This window comes from Oenanthe melanoleuca, chromosome 25 (assembly GCF_029582105.1).
Source record: "Oenanthe melanoleuca isolate GR-GAL-2019-014 chromosome 25, OMel1.0, whole genome shotgun sequence".
Lineage (NCBI taxonomy): Eukaryota > Metazoa > Chordata > Aves > Passeriformes > Muscicapidae > Oenanthe > Oenanthe melanoleuca.
In genome coordinates, this window is record NC_079358.1 from 4,301,384 (window position 1) to 4,323,590 (window position 22,207).

Consider the following 22,207-nt stretch of genomic DNA (forward strand, 5'->3'; position numbering starts at 1 on the left):
CCCAATTCCCCCCCCAGGTGCACCCCCAGTCCCCCAATTCCCCCCCCAGACCCCCCTGAGCCCCCCAATTTCCCCCCCACTTCCCCCCCCGAGGCCCCCCCAGACCCCCCCAGTTTCCCCCCCAGTTGCTCCCCAAACCCCCCCAATTTCCCCCCAATCCCCCCAGTTCCCCCCTCCACCCCCCCAATTCCCCGTTCCAGGTGCGGCCGCGGGTGCTCCGGGAGCAGGTGCTGTGGCGGGGCGGGGGCTCCCGGGGGGGCGTTCACACCTTCCGGGTGCCGCTGCTCGTGGCCACCGCGGCCGGGGCGCTGCTCGCCTGCGCCGAGGGACGGAAGCTCTCGGCCGCCGACGTGGGCGCCAAGATCATCGCGTGCCGCCGCTCGCCCGACGGAGGTGGGCGGGGGGCGACCGGGGGGGGCTGGGGGCTACCGAGGGGCTGGGGGCGACAAAGAGACAGGGGGCGACCGAGGGGCTGGGGGCTACCGAGGGGCTGGGGGCCACCAAAATCATTGAGAGCAATGGGGATGGGGAGGGGGCGACCAGGGGGATGGGGGCCACTGGGGAGGGGCTGGGGGCGACCGAGGGGCTGGGGGCGGCTGGGAAGGGCCAGGGCGCGACTGGGGATGGGAGGGGGCGACCGGGGAGGGCTGGGGGCGACCAAGATACAGGAGGCCACTGGGAAGGGGCTGGGGGCTACCAAAGTCTTTGACAGCTGTGGGGATGGGGAGGGGGTCTGGGGGCGACCGTGGGGGGCTGGAGGCTACCGAGGGGCTGGGGGCGACCGGGGAGGGGCTGGGGGCGACCAAAGTCATTGATGGCTGTGGGGATGGGGAGGGGATCCCTGGGTGTCCCTGGGTGCTCCTGGGGGTCCCTGGTGGTCCCTGATGTTCCCTGGTGGTCCCTGGTGGTCCTTGGTGGTCCCTGTTGGTCTCTGGTGGTCCCTGGGGGTCCCTGTTGGTCCCTGATGATCCCTGTGGGTCCCTGGTGGTCCCTGGTGGTCCCTGGGGGTCCCCGGTGATCTCTGGTGGTCCCTGATGATCCCTGTGGGTCCCTGGTGGTCCCTGGTGGTCCCTGGGGGTCCCTGTCGGTCCCTGGGTGTCCCTGATGTTTCCTGTGGGTCCCTGGTGGTCCCTGTTGGTCTCTGGTGGTCCCTTGATGTCCCTGGGGGTCCCTCACACCCGTGTCCCCCCGCAGGTGCCACCTGGGGCCCCACGCAGGTGGTGGCCGATGACGGCTGGGGGTCCCTGGGGGTCCCCGGTGGTCTCTGGTGGTCCCTGTCGGTCCCTGGTGGTCCCTGTGGGTCCCTGGATGTCCCTGGGGGTCCCTGATGATCCCTGGTGGTCCCTGGATGTCCCTGGGGGTCCCTGGATGTCCCTGGGGGTCCCTGGATGTCCCTGGTGGTCCCTTTTGGTCCCTGTGGGTCCCTGGGTGTCCCTGGGGGTCCCTCACACCCGTGTCCCCCCGCAGGTGCCACCTGGGGCCCCACGCAGGTGGTGGCCGATGACGGCTGGGGCGGGGACGGGCTGAGCCTGGGCGCGCTGCTGGCCGCGGGGGGCGAGCAGGTCCTGCTGCTGTTCGCCCGCTGCGCGCACCCCCCGCGCGCCTGCGGCCCCCCCAGCACCATCCTGCTGCGCTCGCCCGACGGGGGGCGCTCCTGGGGGCCCCCCCAAAACCTCTCGGCCGCCGTGGGGGGGGAGGTGTTCGCCCCCGGGCCGGGCTCGGGGATACAGGTAATGGGGGGGGGTTTGGGGGGTTTGGGGGGTTTGGGGGGGATTTTGGGATTTGGGGATTTGAGAGTTTTGGGGTTTGGGGGTTCAGGGGAATTTGGGGAGGGGGTTTGGGGGGTTTTGGGGATGGGGATTTGGGGGGTTTGGAGATTTGGGGGTTTGGGGTTTTGGGGTTCAGGGGGCTTTGGGGGATGGGGGAGGGGGTTTGGGGGGTTTGGGGTTCGGGGAGGGGGGAGGGGGTTTGGAGATTTGGGGGTTTTGGGGTTCAGGGGTATTTGGGGGTTTGGGGAGGAGGTTTAGGGGGTTTGGAGGTTTTGGGGTTCAGGGCGGTTTGGGGTTTTGGGGGTTTTGGGGATTTGAGGGTTCGGGGTTTTGGGGGTCAGGGGGTTTGGGGTTTGGGTTTGAGGGTTCAGGGGTATTTGGGGAGGGGGTTTGGGGATTGGGGAGGGGCTTTATGGGGTTTGGGGATTTGGGGAGGGGTTTGTGGAGGGGGTTTGGGGGGTTTGGGGTTCGGGGAGGCGGTTTTGGGGATGGGAGGAGGGGCATTTGGGGTTCGGGGGGGTTTTGGGGATTTGAGGGTTTGGGGTTTGGGGATTCAGGGGTATTTGGGGAGAGGGTTTAGGGATCAGAGAGGGGGTTTGGGGGTTGTGGGGTATTTGGGGAGGGGTTTGGGAATTGGGGAGGGGGTTTGGGGGGTTTGCGAGTTTAGGGGTATTTGGGGTTTGGGGTTTTGGGGTTCAGGGGTATTTGGGGTTTGTGTTTTGGGGTTCGGGGTGTCTGTGCTCTGACCCCCCCCCCCCGTCCCGCCCCTCCCAGAAGCAGCGCGCTCCGTTCCGGGGGATTTGGGGTTCGGATTTGGGGTTCAGGGGTGTTTGGGGTTCGGATTTTGGGGTTCAGGGGTGTTTGGGGTTCGGATTTGGGGTTCAGGGGTGTTTGGGGTTTGGATTTTGGGGTTCAGGGCGATTTGGGTTTCGGGGTTCAGGGGTGTTTGAGGGTTTTGGATTTTGGGGTTCAGGGATATAGGGGGTTTGGTTTTTGGGGTTCAGAGGTATCTGGGGTTTGGATTTTCAGGGTTCCAGGGTATTTGAGGGTTTGGGTTTTTGGGGTCAGGGGTATTTGAGGTTTGTGTTTTGGGGTTCAGGGGTGTTTGGGGTTTGGGTATTTGGGGTTCAGCGGTATTTGGGGGTTTTTGGGGTTCAGTGGTACTTGGGGTTTGTGATTTGGGGTTCAGGGATATCTGGGGTCTGACCCCCCCCCCTCCCGTGCCCCTCCCAGAAGCAGCGCGCTCCGTTCTGAGGGATCTGGGGTTTGGGTTTGGGGGTTCAGAGCAATTTGGGGTTCGGTTTTTGGGGTTCAGGGGTGTCTGGGGTCTGTGTTTCGGGGTTCAGGGGTGTCTGGGGTCTGACCCCCCCTCCCGTGCCCCTCCCAGAAGCAGCGCGCTCCGTTCCGGGGGATTTGGGGTTTGGTTTTTGGGGTTCAGGGGTGTTTGGGTTTTTGGGGTTCAGGGGTATCTGGGGTCTGTGTTTCGGGGTTCAGGGGTGTCTGTGCTCTGACCCTCCCCCGTCCCGCCCCTCCCAGAAGCAGCGCGCTCCGTTCCGGGGTATTTGGGGTTCGGTTTTTGGGGTTCAGGGGTGTTTGGGGTCTGTTTTTTGGGGTTCAGGGGTGTCTGGGGTCTGTGTTTTTGCGGTTCAGGGTTATTTGGGGTTTGGGTTTTTGGGGTTCAGGGGTGTTTGGGTTTTTGGGGTTCAGGGGTGTCTGGGGTCTGTGTTTCGGGGTTCAGGGGTATCTGGGGTCTGTGTTTCGGGGCTCAGGGGTGTCTGGGGTCTGTGTTTCGGGGTTCAGGGGTGTCTGTGCTCTGACCCCCGTCCCGTGCCCCTCCCAGAAGCAGCGCGCTCCGTTCCGGGGCCGGCTGCTGTTCTGCGGGCACGGCACGCTGGAGCGGGACGGGGTCTCGCTGCTGCTCAGCGACGACGGGGGGCGCAGCTGGCGCCGGGGGGGCGTCCTGCCCGCCATCCCCTTCGGGGCGCCCCGGAAACCGCACGACTTCACCCCCGACGAGTGCCAGGTGCGACCCCTCCCCATTCCGGGGGGTCCAGGTGCGACCCCTCCCCATTCCTGGGGGGCTCCAGGATTGACCCTCTCCCCATTTCTGGGGGTCCAGGTGCGACCCCTCCCCATTCCGGGGGGCTCCGGGTGCTACCCCTCCCCATTCCGGGGGGTCCAGGTGCGACCCCTCCCCATTCCGGGGGGGCTCCAGGTTTGACCCTCTCCCCATTTCTGGGGGTCCAGGTGCGACCCCCTCCCCATTTTTGGGGGTCCCCGGTTACCCCCTTCCCATTTTTGGAGGTCTCCAGGAATGACCCGGTTCCCATTTTTGGGGTTCGGTTCTGACCCGATTCCCCCCTTCCCATTTCTATCACCCCCTCCCCATTTCCCTGCCCCTGGTTCTGACCCCGTTGCCCCCTCCCCATTCCTGTCGCCCCCTCCCCATTTCTGCACCCTCTTCCCATTTCTGGGGTCCGGTTCTGACCCGATTCCCCCCTCCCCATTTCCGTGCCCCCGGTTCTGACCCTGTCGCCCTCTCCCCATTTCTGGGGTCCAGTTCTGACCCCATTCCCCCTCCCCATTTCTGGGGTCCAGTTCTGACCCCGTTCCCCCTCCCCATTTCTGGGGTCCAGTTCTGACCCCGTTCCCCCTCCCCATTTCTGGGGTCCATCTCTGCCCCCTCCCCGTTCCCCCTCCCCATTCCTGGGGTCCATCTCTGCCCCCTCCCCGTTCCCCCTCCCCATTTCTGGGGGTCCATCTCTGCCCCCTCCCCGTTCCCCCTCCCCATTCCTGGGGTCCAGTTCTGACCCCATTCCCCCTCCCCATTTCTGGGGTCCATCTCTGACCCCTCCCCGTTCCCCCTCCCCATTCCTGGGGTCCATCTCTGCCCCCTCCCGTTCCCCCTCCCCATTTCTGGGGTCCAGTTCTGACCCCGTTCCCCCTCCCCATTTCTGGGGTCCATCTCTGCCCCCTCCCGTTCCCCCTCCCCATTTCTGGGGTCCAGTTCTGACCCCGTTCCCCCTCCCCATTTCTGGGGTCCATCTCTGCCCCCTCCCGTTCCCCCCAGCCCTACGAGCTGCCGGACGGCTCCATCGCGGTCAGCATCCGGAACCAGAACCAGTACCGCTGCCGCTGCCGGATGCTGGCGCGCAGCTGGGACGGGGGGGAGTCGCTGCCCCCCAGCGCCGTCACGCTGGACCCCGCCCTGCCCGACCCCGCCGTGGCCGCCGGGGCTCTGGCCACCAACGGGCTGGTGCTGTTCAGCAACCCGGCCCACGAGAGCGAGCGTGAGGGACAGCGGGGGGGACACTGGAGGGGTTGGGGACATTGGGGGGATTGGGGGGGATTGGAGATGTTTGGGACATTGGGGACATTGGGGGGATTGGAGGGGATTGGGGGGATTGGGGGGCTTAGGGACACTGGGGGACATTGGGGACATTGGGGACATTGGGGGGGATTGGGGAATTGGGGACAGCTGGGGACATTGGGGGGGATTGGGGGGTTGGGGACATTGGGGGATTGGGGGGATTGGGGGGGGCTTTGGGAACAGTGAGGGGGGATTGGGGGGATTTAGGACATTGGGGACATTGCGGAGATTGGGGACACTGGGGACATAGGGGGGTTGGGGACATTGGGGGACATTGGGGGGGATTGGGGACATTGGGGGGGTTTGGGGACATTGGGGACATTGGGGACATTGAGAGGACATTATGGGGATATTGGGGACATTGGGGGGGATTGGGGACATTGGGGACACTGGGGGGGTTTGGGGGGATTGGGGACACAGAGGGGACATGGGGACATCAAGGTCCGGGCCCGGTGGGTGTGGCCGCGGTGGGCGTGGCCGCGGTGGGCGTGTCCCAGCAGGCCCCGCCCCCTCCCCCAGGTGTGAACCTGACCCTGCGCTGGAGCTTCGACAACGGCAGCACGTGGTGGGGGCGGGGCCTGCGCGTGTGGGCGGGGCCCAGCGGGTACTCGGCGCTGGCGGCCTCGCCCCCCGACGGCCACGCCCCCCTGCTGTACCTGATCTACGAGAAGGGGCGGAGCCTCTCCACCGAGAGCGTCTCATTGGCCACCATCAGCCTGGGGGGCGGGCCCTGACCCCCCGAAATAAACGCGTTGGTTCGGACTGTGTGACGTCATCGCTGGGGCTCTGACTCCTCCCCCCCGCAATAAACCCATTGGTTCGGACCGCATGACGTCATCGCTGGGACCCTGAACCCCCCAAATAAATCCATTGGTTCAGACTGCGTGAGGTCATCGCTGGGGTCCTGACCCCCCCGAAATAAACCCGTTGGTTCGGACTGCCTGACGTCATCACTGGGATGCTGAACCCCCGAAACCCATTGGTTCAGACTGCGTGATGTCATCACTGGGGTCCTGAGCCCCCCCCTGCAATAAACCCATTGGTTTGGAGCGCCTGACGTCATCGCTGGGACTCTGACACCCCCCAAAATAAACCCCTTGGTTCGGGCCGCGTGACGTAATCACTGGGGTCCTGACCCTTTCCCCCGCAATAAACCCATTGGTTCGGACCGCGTGACGTCATCCCTGGGGCCCTGACCCCCCTGAAATAAACCCATTGGTTCGGGCCGCGTGACGTCATCGCTGGGGGCGCGGCCGAGCGCTGGCGGGAACCGTCGCCATAGCGACGCGGCGGGGCGGGGCCTCCCTGAGGGCCCCGCAGAGGGGGGTGGCCTCGGCGGTGCCTGAGCGGAGGTCGGCGGGCGGTGGGGCCGATGCGGGGCACGGCGGGGGGCGGGGAGCGCGGGGCGCGGTGCGGGGAGCGGCGGTAGCCCCGGTGAGGCGGCGGCGGCGGCGGTAAGAGCGGCGGTGCGTCCGGGCGCGCTCAGGCGATCGCTGCGGGCAGCCCCGGGCCTCGGGCGGGGCCCTTCGGCGCGCGCGGGGCCGGAGCGGAAGTGACGCTCAGCTCCGCCCCTCTCGGTCGCGGCGGTCGCAGCGCTCGGGGTGAGTCGGGCGCGGCCCGCGCCGCATCCGCCGCCATCGCCGCTCCCGCCGCGCATCGCGCGCTCCCGCCGCGCGCTCCCGCCGCCCCGCGCCCCCCGCGCGCCCTCCCCGCGCTCCGGGGCCGCCGCCGATCCCCGCGGGCCGCGCTCGGGGCCGCCGCCGCCGGGCGCTCCAAGATGGCGGCGCCGGGGGGGGCGCGGCGGCGGCGATTGGCGGGAACCGGGGTGGGGGGGAGGGGATCCGGCACCGGCCGGGGGTCGCCACCGCGCCCGGAGCGCTCGCCACGCCCGCGCCGCTCGCGGGTCCCGGGGCTCCGGTGGCCGCTGGGCCTCCTCGGGGGTCCTGGGCTAGTGCGGGGCGCGCGGCGCTGGCCACGTTCTCCGGGGGGGGCTGGGGCTGCTGCAGCCCCGTGGGTGGTGGCCACCGGGGCGACGGTGGTGGCCCGGGGGTGGGTAGCGGTCCCGGGGCTGCTCAGTTGCCACGGGGACCATGTTGGTGGCCCAGGTGTGTTGGTGGCCACGAGGGCGATGTTGTGGCCCAGGGGTGGGTAGCGGTCCCGGGAGTGGTCAGTGGCCACGGCGGCCATGTTGGTGGCCCAGGGGTGTTGGTGGCCACGAGGGCCATGTTGGTGGCCCAGGAGAGGTCAGTGGCCATGAGGGCGATGTTGGTGGCCCGGGGGTGGTCAGTGGCCACGGCGGCGATGTTGGTGGCCCGGGGGTGGTCAGTGGCCACGGCGGCGATGTTGGTGGCCCAGGGGTGGTCAGCAGCGGTGGAGGCGATGTCGATGGTCCTGTGGGTGGTCATTAGCCCCGGGGTTGATGTCAGTAGCCGCGTGGGCAGTCAGTAGCCCTGTGGCTGATATCTGTAGCCCTGTGGGCAGTCAGTAGCCCCATGGCTGATATCAGTAGCCCCATGGCCAATTAGTAGTCCCAGGGCTGATATCAGTAGCCCCATGGGCAGTTAGTAGTCCCAGGGCTGATATCAGTGGTCCCTTGGGCGGTCATTAGCCCTGTGGTTGATATCTGTAGCCTTGTGGGCAGTCAGTAGCCCCAGGGTTGATATCAGTAGCCCCGTGGGCGGTCATTAGCCCTGTGGTTGATATCAGTAGCCCCGTGGGCAGTCAGTAGCCCCAGGGCTGATGTCAGTAGCCCCGTGAGCAGTCAGTAGCCCCAGGGTTGATATCAGTAGCCCCGTGGGCAGTCAATAGCCCCATGTTTGATATCAGTGGTCCCATGGGTTGTCCGTATCCCAGGAGTAGTTAGTAGCCCCATGGCTGATATCAGTAGCCCCGTGGCTGGTATCAGTAGCCCCGTGGGCAGTCAGTGGCCCCAGGGCTGATATCACTGGTCCTATGGGCTGTCTGTAGCCCCGTGGCTGGTATCAGTAGCCCCACGGGCACTCTGTGGTTCTGTGACTTGTCAGTAGCCCCGTGGCTGGTATCAGTAGCCCCGTGGGCAGTCAGTAGCCCCATGGCTGATATCAGTAGCCCCGTGGGCAGTCAGTAGCCCCGTGGCTGGTATCAGTAGCCCCACGGGCACTCTGTGGTTCTTGTCAGTAGCCCCAGGAGTGCTCAGTGGCCCTGGCAGCGTTCAGCAGCCCCTTGGTGTTCAGTAGCCCCATGGCTGATCCCAGTAGCCCCACAGGCAGTCAGTGGTTCTGTGGGTTGTCAGTAGCCCCATGGGCAGTCAGTAGCCCCTATCCCATCCCAGTAGTCGTATATCCTATCCCAGTAGCCCTATATCAATCCCAGTAGCCCCATGTCCCATCCCAGTAGCCCCATGGGCAGTCAGTAGCCCTATATCCTATCCCAGTAGCCCCATGGGCAGTCAGTAGCCCCATGTCCCATCCCAGTAGCCCCATGGGCAGTCAGTAGCCCCATATCCAATCTCAGTAGCCCCATATCCAATCCCAGTAGCCCCACGGGTTGTCAGTAGCCCCATATCCATCCCAGTAGCCCCAGCAGCCCTCAGTAGCCCCTCTCCTGTGCCGGTAGCCCCAGCACACCTCAGTAGCCCCTGTCCCATCCCAGTAGCCCCTCTCTCGTACCGGTAGCCCCACAGCCCTCAGTAGCCCCTGTCCCGTTCTGGTAGCCCTCAGTAGCCCCTTTCCTGTGCTGGTAGCCTCAGAAGCCCTCAGTAGCCCCATGGTCAGTCAGTAGCCCCACACCCATCCCAGTAGCCCCAGCAGCCCTCAGTAGCCCCACACCCATCCCAGAAGCCCCAGCAGCCCTCAGTAGCCCCACATCCCTCACTAGCCCCTCTCCAGTGCTGGTAGCCCCACATCCCTCAGTAGCCCCTGTCCCGTTCTGGTAGCCCCTCTGCTGTTCCGGTAACCCCACATCCCTCAGTAGCCCCATGGTCAGTCAGTAGCCCCTGTCCCATCCCGGTAGCCCCGCATTCCTCAGTAGCCCCTGTCCCATCCCAGTAGCCCCACATCCCTCAGTAGCCCCTGTCCCGTTCTGGTAGCCCCAGCCATCCCTCAGTAGCCGCTCTCCTGTTCCTGGTAGCCTCACATCCCTCAGTAGCCGCTCTCCCGTTCCTGGTAGCCGCACATCCCTCAGTAGCCCCTGTCCCATCCCGATAGCCCCACAGTAGCCCCTCTCCCGTTCCTGGTAGCCCCACATCCCTCAGTAGCCGCTCTCCCGTTCCGGTAGCCCCACATCCCTCAGTAGCCCCAAGGACAGGCAGGAGCCCCTGTCCCATCCCAGTAGCCTCACATCCCTCAGTAGCCACTCTCCCGTTCTGGTAGCCCCACATCCCTCAGTAGCCCCTGTCCCGTTCTGGTAGCCGCTCTCCCGTGCCGGTAGCCCCATGGTCAGTCAGTAGCCCCTGTCCCATCCCGGTAGCCCCACATCCCTCAGTAGCCACTCTCCCGTTCCGGTAGCCCCAGCCATCCCTCAGTAGCTGCTCTCCCGTTCCGGTAGCCCCACATCCCTCAGTAGCCCCTCTCCCATCCCGGTAGCCCCAGCCATCCCTCAGTAGCCGCTCTACCGTTCCCGGTAGCCCCAGCTATCCCTCAGTAGCCCCTGTCCCATCCCGGTAGCCCCAGCCATCCCTCAGTAGCCGCTCTCCCGTTCCGGTAGCCCCACATCCCTCAGTAGCCGCTCTCCCGTTCCTGGTAGCCCCACATCCCTCAGTAGCCGCTGTCCCATCCCAGTAGCCCACCATCCCTCAGTAGCCGCTCTCCCGTTCCGGTAGCCCCATGGTCAGTCAGTAGCCCCTGTCCATCCCTAGTAGCCCCTGTCCCATCCCGGTAGCCCCCCATCCCTCAGTAGCCACTCTCCCGTTCCGGTAGCCGCGGCGATGGCGGAGAACGACGTGGACAACGAGCTGCTGGACTACGAGGACGATGAGGTGGAGAACGCGGCCGGGGCCGACGGCGCCGAGGCCGCGCCCAAGAAGGACGTGAAGGGCTCGTACGTGTCCATCCACAGCTCCGGCTTCCGCGACTTCCTGCTCAAACCCGAGCTGCTGCGAGCCATCGTGGACTGCGGCTTCGAGCACCCCTCTGAAGGTAGCCACGGGGCTGGGAGATAGCCATGGGGGATTGGGGATAGCCATGGGGGAACCAGGGATAGCCACACTGGGGTTTGGGGCATTGGGGTCCTGCTCAAACCCGAGCTGCTGCGGGCCATCGTGGACTGCGGCTTCGAGCACCCCTCTGAAGGTAGCCACGGGGCTGGGGATAGCCCTGGGGCACTGGGGATAGCCACACTGGGATTGGGGATAGCCACACTGGGGCTTGGGGCACTGGGGTCCTGCTCAAACCCGAGCTGCTGCGGGCCATCGTGGACTGCGGCTTCGAGCACCCCTCTGAAGGTAGCCACGGGGCTAGGGATAGCCATGGGGGCTGGGGAGATAGCCACAGGGGATGGGAGATAGCCACAGGGGATGGGATATAGCCACAGGGGACTGGGGATAGCCACAGTGGGGTTTGGGGCATTGGGGTCCTGCTCAAACCCGAGCTGCTGCGGGCCGTCGTGGACTGCGGCTTCGAGCACCCCTCTGAAGGTAGCCACAGGGGATGGGGATAGCCACACTGGGATTGGAGATAGCCACAGGGGATTGGGGATAGCCACAGGGGATTGGGGATAGCCACAGGGGATTGGGGATAGCCACAGGGGATTGGGGATAGCCACAGGGGATTGGGGATAGCCACACTGGGATTGGGGATAGCCACAGGGGATTGGGAATAGCCACACTGGGATTGGGGATAGCCACACTGGGATTGGGGATAGCCACAGGGGATTGGGGATAGCCACACTGGGATTGGAGATAGCCACAGGGGATTGGGGATAGCCACAGGGGATTGGGGATAGCCACAGGGGATTGGGGATAGCCACACTGGGATTGGGGATAGCCACAGGGGATTGGGAATAGCCACACTGGGATTGGGGATAGCCACACTGGGATTGGGGATAGCCACAGGGGATTGGGGATAGCCACACTGGGATTGGGGATAGCCACACTGGGATTGGGGATAGCCACAGGGGATTGGGGATAGCCACACTGGGATTGGAGATAGCCACAGGGGATTGGGGATAGCCACAGGGGATTGGGGATAGCCACACTGGGATTGGGGATAGCCACACTGGGATTGGAGATAGCCACAGGGGATTGGGGATAGCCACAGGGGATTGGGGATAGCCACAGTGGGATTGGGGATAGCCACACTGGGATTGGGGATAGCCACAGGGGATTGGGAATAGCCACACTGGGATTGGGGATAGCCACACTGGGATTGGGGATAGCCACAGGGGATTGGGGATAGCCACACTGGGATTGGAGATAGCCACACTGGGATTGGGGATAGCCACAGGGGACTGGGGATAGCCACAGGGGATTGGGGATAGCCACACTGGGATTGGGGATAGCCACACTGGGATTGGGGATAGCCACAGGGGATTGGGGATAGCCACAGGGGATTGGGGATAGCCACAGGGGATTGGGGATAGCCACACTGGGATTGGGGATAGCCACAGGGGATTGGGAATAGCCACACTGGGATTGGGGATAGCCACACTGGGATTGGGGATAGCCACAGGGGATTGGGGATAGCCACACTGGGATTGGGGATAGCCACACTGGGATTGGGGATAGCCACAGGGGATTGGGGATAGCCACAGGGGATTGGGGATAGCCACACTGGGATTGGGGATAGCCACAGGGGATTGGGGATAGCCACAGGGGATTGGGGATAGCCACAGGGGATTGGGGATAGCCACAGGGGATTGGGGATAGCCACACTGTGATTGGGGATAGCCACACTGGGATTGGGGATAGCCACACTGGGATTGGGGATAGCCACAGGGGGATTGGGGATAGCCACAGGGGATTGGGGATAGCCACACTGGGATTGGGGATAGCCACAGGGGATTGGGGATAGCCACAGGGGATTGGGGATAGCCACACTGGGACTGGGGATAGCCACACTGGGATTGGGGATAGCCACAGGGGATTGGGGATAGCCACAGGGGATTGGGGATAGCCACACTGGGACTGGGGATAGCCACACTGGGAATGGGGATAGCCACAGGGGATTGGGGATAGCCACAGGGGATTGGGGATAGCCACAAGGGATTGGGGATAGCCACAGGGGATTGGGGATAGCCACACTGGGATTGGGGATAGCCACAGGGATTGGGGATAGCCACAGGGGGATTGGGGATAGCCACACTGGGATTGGGGATAGCCACACTGGGATTGGGGATAGCCACAGGGGATTGGGGATAGCCACACTGGGATTGGGGATAGCCACAGGGGATTGGGGATAGCCACAGGGGATTGGGGATAGCCACACTGGGACTGGGGATAGCCACACTGGGATTGGGGATAGCCACAGGGGATTGGGGATAGCCACACTGGGATTGGGGATAGCCACACTGGGATTGGGGATAGCCACACTGGATTGGGGATAGCCACACTGGGATTGGGGATAGCCACAGGGGGATTGGGGATAGCCACAGGGGATTGGGGATAGCCACAGGGGATTGGGGATAGCCACACTGGGACTGGGGATAGCCACACTGGGATTGGGGATAGCCACACTGGGATTGGGGATAGCCACAGGGGATTGGGGATAGCCACAGGGGATTGGGGATAGCCACACTGGGATTGGGGATAGCCACAGGGGATTTGGGATAGCCACAGTGGGATTGGGGATAGCCACAGGGGATTGGGGATAGCCACACTGGGATTGGGGATAGCCACAGGGGATTGGGGATAGCCACAGGGGATGGGGATAGCCACACTGGGATTGGGGATAGCCACACTGGGGTTGGGGATAGCCACAGGGGATTGGGGATAGCCACACTGGGACTGGGGATAGCCACAGGGGATTGGGGATAGCCACACTGGGATTGGGGATAGCCACACTGGGATTGGGGATAGTCACAGGGGGATTGGGGATAGCCACAGGGGATGGGGATAGCCACACTGGGATTGGGGATAGCCACACTGGGATTGGGGATAGCCACAGGGGATTGGGGATAGCCACAGGGATTGGGGATAGCCACAGTGGGATTGGGGATAGCCACACTGGGATTGGGGATAGCCACACTGGGACTGGGGATAGTCACAGGGGGATTGGGGATAGCCACAGGGGATTGGGGATAGCCACAGGGGATTGGGGATAGCCACACTGGGACTGGGGATAGCCACACTGGGATTGGGGATAGCCACACTGGGATTGGGGATAGCCACAGGGGATTGGGGATAGCCACAGTGGGATTGGGGATAGCCACACTGGGATTGGGGATAGCCACACTGGGACTGGGGATAGTCACAGGGGGATTGGGGATAGCCACAGGGGGATTGGGGATAGCCACAGGGGAATTGGGGATAGCCACAGGGGATTGGGGATAGCCACAGGGGATTGGGGATAGCCACACGGGGATTGGGGATAGCCACACTGGGATTGGGGATAGCCACACTGGGATTGGGGATAGCCACAGTGGGATTGGGGATAGCCACAGGGGATTGGGGATAGCCACACTGGGATTGGGGATAGCCACACTGGGATTGGGGATAGCCACAGGGGATTGGGGATAGCCACAGGGGATTGGGGATAGCCACACTGGGATTGGGGATAGCCACACTGGGATTGGGGATAGCCACAGGGGATTGGGGATAGCCACAGGGGATTGGGGATAGCCACAGGGGATTGGGGATAGCCACACTGGGATTGGGGATAGCCACACTGGGATTGGGGATAGCCACACTGGGATTGGGGATAGCCACACTGGGATTGGGGATAGCCACAGGGGGATTGGGGATAGCCACAGGGGATTGGGGATAGCCACAGGGGATTGGGGATAGCCACAGGGGATTGGGGATAGCCACAGGGGATTGGGAATAGCCACACTGGGATTGGGGATAGCCACAGGGGGATTGGGGATAGCCACAGGGGATTGGGGATAGCCACAGGGGATTGGGATAGCCACAGGGGATTGGGGATAGCCACACTGGGATTGGGGATAGCCACACTGGGATTGGGGATAGCCACACTGGGATTGGGGATAGCCACACTGGGATTGGGGATAGCCACAGGGGATTGGGGATAGCCACAGGGGATTGGGGATAGCCACAGGGGATTGGGGATAGCCACAGTGGGACTGGGGATAGTCACAGGGGGATTGGGGATAGCCACAGGGGGATTGGGGATAGCCACAGGGGATTGGGGATAGCCACACTGGGATTGGGGATAGCCACAGGGGATTGGGGATAGCCACAGGGGATTGGGGATAGCCACAGGGGATTGGGGAATAGCCACACTGGGATTGGGGATAGCCACAGGGGGATTGGGGATAGCCACAGGGGATTGGGGATAGCCACAGGGGATTGGGGATAGCCACACTGGGATTGGGGATAGCCACACTGGGATTGGGGATAGCCACACTGGGATTGGGGATAGCCACACTGGGATTGGGGATAGCCACAGGGGATTGGGGATAGCCACAGTGGGATTGGGGATAGCCACACTGGGATTGGGGATAGCCACAGGGGACTGGGGATAGCCACAGGGGATTGGGGATAGCCACACTGGGATTGGGGATAGCCACACTGGGATTGGGGATAGCCACACTGGGATTGGGGATAGCCACAGGGGATTGGGGATAGCCACAGTGGGATTGGGGATAGCCACACTGGGATTGGGGATAGCCACAGGGGATTGGGGATAGCCACAGGGGATTGGGGATAGCCACACTGGGACTGGGGATAGCCACACTGGGATTGGGGATAGCCACAGGGGATTGGGGATAGCCACAGGGGATTGGGGATAGCCACACTGGGACTGGGGATAGCCACACTGGGAATGGGGATAGCCACAGGGGATTGGGGATAGCCACAGGGGATTGGGGATAGCCACAATGGGATTGGGGATAGCCACAGGGGATTGGGGATAGCCACACGGGATTGGGGATAGCCACAGGGGATTGGGGATAGCCACATGGGATTGGGGATAGCCACACTGGGATTGGGGATAGCCACACTGGGATTGGGGATAGCCACAGGGGATTGGGGATAGCCACACTGGGATTGGGGATAGCCACAGGGGATTGGGGATAGCCACAGGGGATTGGGGATAGCCACACTGGACTGGGGATAGCCACACTGGGATTGGGGATAGCCACAGGGGATTGGGGATAGCCACACTGGGAATTGGGATAGCCACACTGGGATTGGGGATAGCCACACTGGGATTGGGGATAGCCACATGGGATTGGGGATAGCCACAGGGGGATGGGGATAGCCACAGGGGATTGGGGATAGCCACAGGGATTGGGGATAGCCACACTGGGACTGGGGATAGCCACACTGGGATTGGGGATAGCCACACTGGGATTGGGGATAGCCACAGGGGATTGGGGATAGCCACAGGGGATTGGGGATAGCCACACTGGGATTGGGGATAGCCACAGGGGATTTGGGATAGCCACAGTGGGATTGGGGATAGCCACAGGGGATTGGGGATAGCCACACTGGGATTGGGGATAGCCACAGGGGATTGGGGATAGCCACAGGGGATGGGGATAGCCACACTGGGATTGGGGATAGCCACACTGGGGTTGGGGATAGCCACAGGGGATTGGGGATAGCCACACTGGGACTGGGGATAGCCACAGGGGATTGGGGATAGCCACACTGGGATTGGGGATAGCCACACTGGGACTGGGGATAGTCACAGGGGGATTGGGGATAGCCACAGGGGATGGGGATAGCCACACTGGGATTGGGGATAGCCACACTGGGGTTGGGGATAGCCACAGGGGATTGGGGATAGCCACACTGGGACTGGGGATAGCCACACTGGGATTGGGGATAGCCACACTGGGATTGGGGATAGCCACAGGGGATTGGGGATAGCCACAGTGGGATTGGGGATAGCCACACTGGGATTGGGGATAGCCACACTGGGACTGGGGATAGTCACAGGGGATTGGGGATAGCCACAGGGGATTGGGGATAGCCACAGGGGATTGGGGATAGCCACAGGGGATTGGGGATAGCCACAGGGGATTGGGGATAGCCACACTGGGATTGGGGATAGCCACACTGGGATTGGGGATAGCCACACTGGGATTGGGGATAGCCACAGTGGGATTGGGGATAGCCACAGGGGATTGGGGATAGCCACACTGGGATTGGGGATAGCCACACTGGGATTGGGGATAGCCACAGGGGATTGGGGATAGCCACAGGGGATTGGGGATAGCCACACTGGGATTGGGGATAGCCACACTGGGATTGGGGATAGCCACAGGGGATTGGGGATAGCCACAGGGGATTGGGGATAGCCACACTGGGATTGGGGATAGCCACAGGGGATTGGGGATAGCCACACTGGGATTGGGGATAGCCACACTGGGATTGGGGATAGCCACACTGGGATTGGGGATAGCCACAGGGGGATTGGGGATAGCCACAGGGGATTGGGGATAGCCACAGGGGATTGGGGATAGCCACAGGGGATTGGGGATAGCCACAGGGGATTGGGAATAGCCACACTGGGATTGGGGATAGCCACAGGGGGATTGGGGATAGCCACAGGGGATTGGGGATAGCCACAGGGGATTGGGGATAGCCACACTGGGATTGGGGATAGCCACACTGGGATTGGGGATAGCCACACTGGGATTGGGGATAGCCACACTGGGATTGGGGATAGCCACAGGGGATTGGGGATAGCCACAGGGGATTGGGGATAGCCACAGGGGATTGGGGATAGCCACAGTGGGACTGGGGATAGTCACAGGGGGATTGGGGATAGCCACAGGGGATTGGGGATAGCCACAGGGGATTGGGGATAGCCACACTGGGATTGGGGATAGCCACAGGGGATTGGGGATAGCCACAGGGGATTGGGGATAGCCACAGGGGATTGGGAATAGCCACACTGGGATTGGGGATAGCCACAGGGGGATTGGGGATAGCCACAGGGGATTGGGGATAGCCACAGGGGATTGGGGATAGCCACACTGGGATTGGGATAGCCACACTGGGATTGGGGATAGCCACACTGGGATTGGGGATAGCCACACTGGGATTGGGGATAGCCACAGGGGATTGGGGATAGCCACAGTGGGATTGGGGATAGCCACACTGGGATTGGGGATAGCCACAGGGGACTGGGGGATAGCCACAGGGGATTGGGGATAGCCACACTGGGATTGGGGATAGCCACACTGGGATTGGGGATAGCCACACTGGGATTGGGGATAGCCACACTGGGACTGGGGATAGCCACAGTGGGATTGGGGATAGCCACAGTGGGATTGGGGATAGCCACAGTGGGATTGGGGATAGCCACAGGGGATTGGGGATAGCCACACTGGGATTGGGGATAGCCACACTGGGATTGGGGATAGCCACAGGGGATTGGGGATAGCCACACTGGGATTGGGGATAGCCACACTGGGATTGGGGATAGCCACACTGGGACTGGGGATAGCCACAGTGGGATTGGGGATAGCCACAGTGGGATTGGGGATAGCCACAGTGGGATTGGGGATAGCCACAGGGGATTGGGGATAGCCACACTGGGATTGAGGATAGCCACACTGGGATTGGGGATAGCCACACTGGGATTGGGGATAGCCACACTGGGACTGGGGATAGCCACACTGGGATTGGGGATAGCCACAGGGGCCAGTTTGGCACAGGCTGGCAGGCCTGTGGCTTCCAGCAGCGCTCTGAAGGTAGCCACACTGAGTTTGGGGTGTCCTGGGGAGCCCTGGGGGCTTTGGGACCCCCTGGGGTGCTCTGGGGGTCTCTGTTGATATTCTAGGGTGACTCTGTGATATTTGGGGTGTCTCTGGTTTTTTTTGGGGTGTCTCTCAGATGTTTGGGGTGTCTCTGTGATATTTGGGGTGTCTCTGCTGGGGTCTCTGATATTTTGGGGTTCCTCTGTGATATTTGGGGTGTCTCTGCTGTTTTGGGTGTCTGTGCTTTTTGGGGTGTCTCTGTCTTCTGGGTGTCTCTGTGATATTTTGGGGTGTCTCTGTGATACTCTGGGTGTTTGTGTTTTTTGGGGTGTCTCTGTGTTTTTTGGGATGTCTCTGTGTTTTTATGGGTGTCTGTGCTGTTTTGTGTGTATCTGTTTTTTGGGGTGTCTCTGCTGTTCTGTGTGTCTGTGCTGTTTGGGCTGTCTCTGTTTTTGGGGTGTCTCTGATGCTCTGGTGTCTCTGTGTTTTGCGGGGTGTCTCTGTGCTGTTCTGGGTGCCTCTGTGCTGTTTGGGGTGTCTGTGATATTTAGGGTGTCTCTGTGATATTGAGTGTCTCTGCTGTTCTGGGTGTCTCTGATATTTTGGGGTGTCTCTGTGATATTTGGGGGTGTCTCTGTGCTGTTTGGGTGTCTTTGTGCTATTTTGGGGTGTCTCTGTGTTTTGTGTCTCTGTGCTGTTCTGGGTGTCTGTGTTTTTTGGGGTGTCTGTGATATTTGGGGTATCTCTGTGTTTTCTTGGGTGTCTCTGCTGTTCTGTGTGTCTCTGTGATATTTGGGGTGTCTCTGTGCTGTTTGGGGTGTCTCTGTGCTGTTCTGGCGGTGTCTCTGCTGTTCTGGGTGTTTCTGTATTTTTTGGGGTGTCTGTGATATTTGGGGTGTCTCTGTTTTCTAGGGTGTCTGCTGTTCTGTGTGTCTCTGTGATATTTTGGGGTGTCTCTGTGTTTTTTGGGGTGTCTCTGTGACATTTGGAGTGTCTCTGATATTTTGGAGTGTCTGTGTTTTTTTGGGGTGTCTCTGTACTGTTCTGGGTGTCTGTGTTTTTTGGGGTGTCTCTGTGGTGTTTGGGGTGTCTCTGATATTTTGAGTGTCTGATAGTTTGAGTGTCTGTCATATTTAGGGTGTCTGTGATATTTTGGGGTGTCAGTGCTCTTTGCGGTGTTTCTGTGATACTTGGGGTGTCTGCTGTTTGGGGTGTCTCTGCTGTTCTGTGTGTCTCTGCTGTTTGGGGTGTCTCTGTGTTCTGTGTGTCTCTGGTGTTTGTGGTGTCTCTGTGCTGTTTGGGGGTCTCTGATATTTTGGGGTGTCTCTGTGTTTTGTGTGTCTCTGCTGTTCTGGGTGTCTGTGGTATTTAGGGTGTCTGTGATATTTAGGGTGTCTCTGTGCTGTTCTGGGGGTCTGTGTTTTTTGGGGTGTCTGTGATATTTGGGGTGTCTCTATTTTCTAGGGTGTCTGTGACATTTAGGGTGTCTGTTTTTTGGGTCTCTGTTTATATGGGTGTCTCTGTGCTGTTCTGGGTGTCTGATTTCTGGGGTATCTCTGCTGTTCTGGTTGTCTCTGTTTTTTTGGGTGTCTCTGTGCTGTTTAGGGGTGTCTCTGTGTTCTGTGTGTCTCTGTATTTTTTGGGGTGTCTCTGTGTTTTTTGGGGTGTCTGTGACATTTAGGGTGTCTGTTTTTTGGAGTGTCTCTGGTTTTTTTGGGGTGTCTCTGCTGTTCTGGGTGTCATTGTGCTGTTCTAGGTGCCTGTTTTTTGGGGTGTCTCTGTGTTCTGTGCGTCTCTGTATTTTTTGGGGTGTCTGTGACATTTAAGGTGTCTCTGTTTTTTGGGATGTCTCTGTGGTTTTTGGCGTGTCTCTGTGCTATTTGGGGGTGTCTCTGTGTTCTGTGTGTCTCTGTGGTTTTTGGGGTGTCTGTGCTATTTGGGGGTGTCTCTGTGTTTTTTGGGGTGTCTGTGCTATTTTGGGGGTGTCTCTGTGTCCTGTGTCCCCACCCCGCTGACCCCTGTCCGTGTCCCCCCAGTGCAGCACGAGTGCATCCCCCAGGCCATCCTGGGCATGGACGTGCTGTGCCAGGCCAAGTCCGGCATGGGCAAGACGGCCGTGTTCGTGCTGGCCACCCTGCAGCAGCTGGAGCCCGTCACCGGCCAGGTCAGAGCTGGGGAGGGGTCCTGGGGGTCCTGGGGGGCTGGGGAGGGGGCACAGGGGGGGCACAGGGGGCACAGGGGGGGCACAGGGCACGGGGCAAACCCAGCCATGTTCGTGCTGGCCACCCTGCAGCAGCTGGAGCCCGTCACCGGCCAGGTGGGTCCTGGGGGGCACAGGGGGGCACAGGGGGGTCCTGGGGGGCACTGGGGGGGCACAGGGGGGCACAGGGCACTCAGGTGTCACTCACATGTCACTCAGGTGTCACACAGGTGTCCCTGTCCCCAGGTGTCCGTGCTGGTGATGTGCCACACCTGTGAGCTCGGGGTGTCACTCAGTGTCCCCTGGTGTCCCCAGCTGTCACTCAGGTGTCCCCAGGTGTCTCTCAGTGTCACTCAGGTGTCCCCAGGTGTCACCCAGGTGTCACTCAAGTGTCACTCAGTGTCCCCAGGTGTCTCTCAGTGTCACTCAGGTGTCCCCAGGTGTCTCCAGGTGTCACTCAGGTGTCCCTGTCCCCAGCTGTCACTCAGGTGTCACTCAGGTGTCACCCAGGTGTCTCCAGGTGTCTCCAGGTGCCACTCAGGTGTCACTCAGGTGTCCCTGTCCCCAGCTGTCACTCAGGTGTCACTCAGGTGTCACCCAGGTGTCTCCAGGTACCACTCAGGTGTCACTCAGGTGTCACTCAGTGTCCCCAGGTGTCTCTCAGTGTCACTCAGGTGTCCCCAGGTGTCACCCAGGTGTCTCCAGGTGTCACTCAGGTGTCACTCAGTGTCCCCAGGTGTCTCTCAGTGTCACTCAGGTGTACCCAGGTGTCACTCAGGTGTCACCCAGGTGTCTCCAGGTGTCACCCAGGTGTCACCCAGGTGTCACTCAGGTTTCACTCAGGTGTCACTCAGTGTCCCCAGGTGTCTCTCAGTGTCACTCAGGTGTCCCCAGGTGTCACCCAGGTGTCTCTCAGTGTCACTCAGGTGTCACCCAGGTGTCTCCAGGTGCCACCCAGGTGTCACTCAGGTGTCACTCAGTGTCCCCAGGTGTCTCTCAGTGTCACTCAGGTGTCCCCAGGTGTCACCCAGGTGTCTCTCAGTGTCACTCAGGTGTCACCCAGGTGTCTCCAGGTGCCACCCAGGTGTCACTCAGGTGTCACTCAGTGTCCCCAGGTGTCTCTCAGTGTCACTCAAGTGTCCCCAGGTGTCACTCAGGTGTCTCCAGGTGCCACCCAGGTGTCACTCAGGTGTCACTCAGGTTTCACTCAGGTGTCACTCAGTGTCCCCAGGTGTCTCTCAGTGTCACTCAGGTGTCACTCAGGTGTCCCTGTCCCCAGGTGCCAATGCTGGTGATGTGCAACACCCGTGAGCTCAGGGGGTGTCTCTCAGGTGTCACTCAGGTGTCAGTCAGTGTCCCCAGGTGTCTCTCTGTCACTCAGGTGTCCCTGTCCCATGTCCCCAGGTGTCACTCAGGTGTCACTCACATGTCAGTCAAGTGTCACTCAGGTGTTCCCAGCTGTCAATCAGGTGTCACTCAGGTGTCCCCAGGTGTCCCCAGGTGTCTCACAGGTGTCCCTGTCCCCAGGTGTCCGTGCTGGTGATGTGCCACACCCGTGAGCTCAGGGGGCCCAGGGGGTTCATGGGGTGTCCCCAGCTGTCACTCAGGTGTCCCCAGCTGTCACTCAGCTGTCACTCAGGTGTCACTCAGGTGTCCCCAGCTGTCACTCAGGTGTCACTCAGGTGTCCCTGTCCCTGTCCCCAGGTGTCCGTGCTGGTGATGTGCCACACCCGTGAACTCGCCTTCCAGATCAGCAAGGAGTACGAGCGCTTCTCCAAGTACATGCCCAGCGTCAAGGTGGGGCTGGGGGGGGTTGGGGGGTTTTTGGGGGGTTTTTGGGGGGCTCTGGGGGGTTTTTGGGGAGGATTTAGGGGATTTTTGGGAAGCTCTGAGGGGTTTTTGGGGGGCTCTGAGGGGTTTTTGGGGGGTTTTTTGGGGGGGATTTGGGGGGTTTTTGGGGGGCTCTGAGGGGTTTTTGGGAAGCTCTGAGGGGTTTTTGGGGGGGATTTGGGGGGTTTTTGGGGGGGATTTGGGGGGTTTTTGGGGGGCTCTGAGGGGTTTTTG

General features: G+C 61.6%; 2 protein-coding genes across 2 annotated transcripts in view; both read left to right on the forward strand.

Moving 5' to 3' along the window:
• Positions 1-188: 188 nt before the first annotated feature.
• NEU1 (neuraminidase 1) lies at positions 189-5,901 on the forward strand (the record flags this gene model as incomplete). The annotated part of the gene is made up of 5 exons (XM_056510815.1): positions 189-393; positions 1,468-1,730; positions 3,610-3,792; positions 4,840-5,059; positions 5,659-5,901. Coding segments are annotated over 5 exons (1,086 nt in total), but the record flags the coding sequence as incomplete, so codon positions are not given.
• A 789-nt stretch (positions 5,902-6,690) lies between these two features.
• LOC130262933 (spliceosome RNA helicase DDX39B) overlaps positions 6,691-22,207 on the forward strand; it is a 32,253-nt gene continuing 16,736 nt past the window's right edge. The window contains exons 1-4 of the mRNA XM_056510438.1: positions 6,691-6,740; positions 10,035-10,253; positions 19,980-20,107; positions 21,848-21,940. Of these exons, the coding sequence (XP_056366413.1) occupies positions 10,043-10,253; positions 19,980-20,107; positions 21,848-21,940 (432 nt within the window). The 5' untranslated portion in view covers positions 6,691-6,740; positions 10,035-10,042. The remainder of the gene's footprint in view (positions 6,741-10,034; positions 10,254-19,979; positions 20,108-21,847; positions 21,941-22,207) is intronic.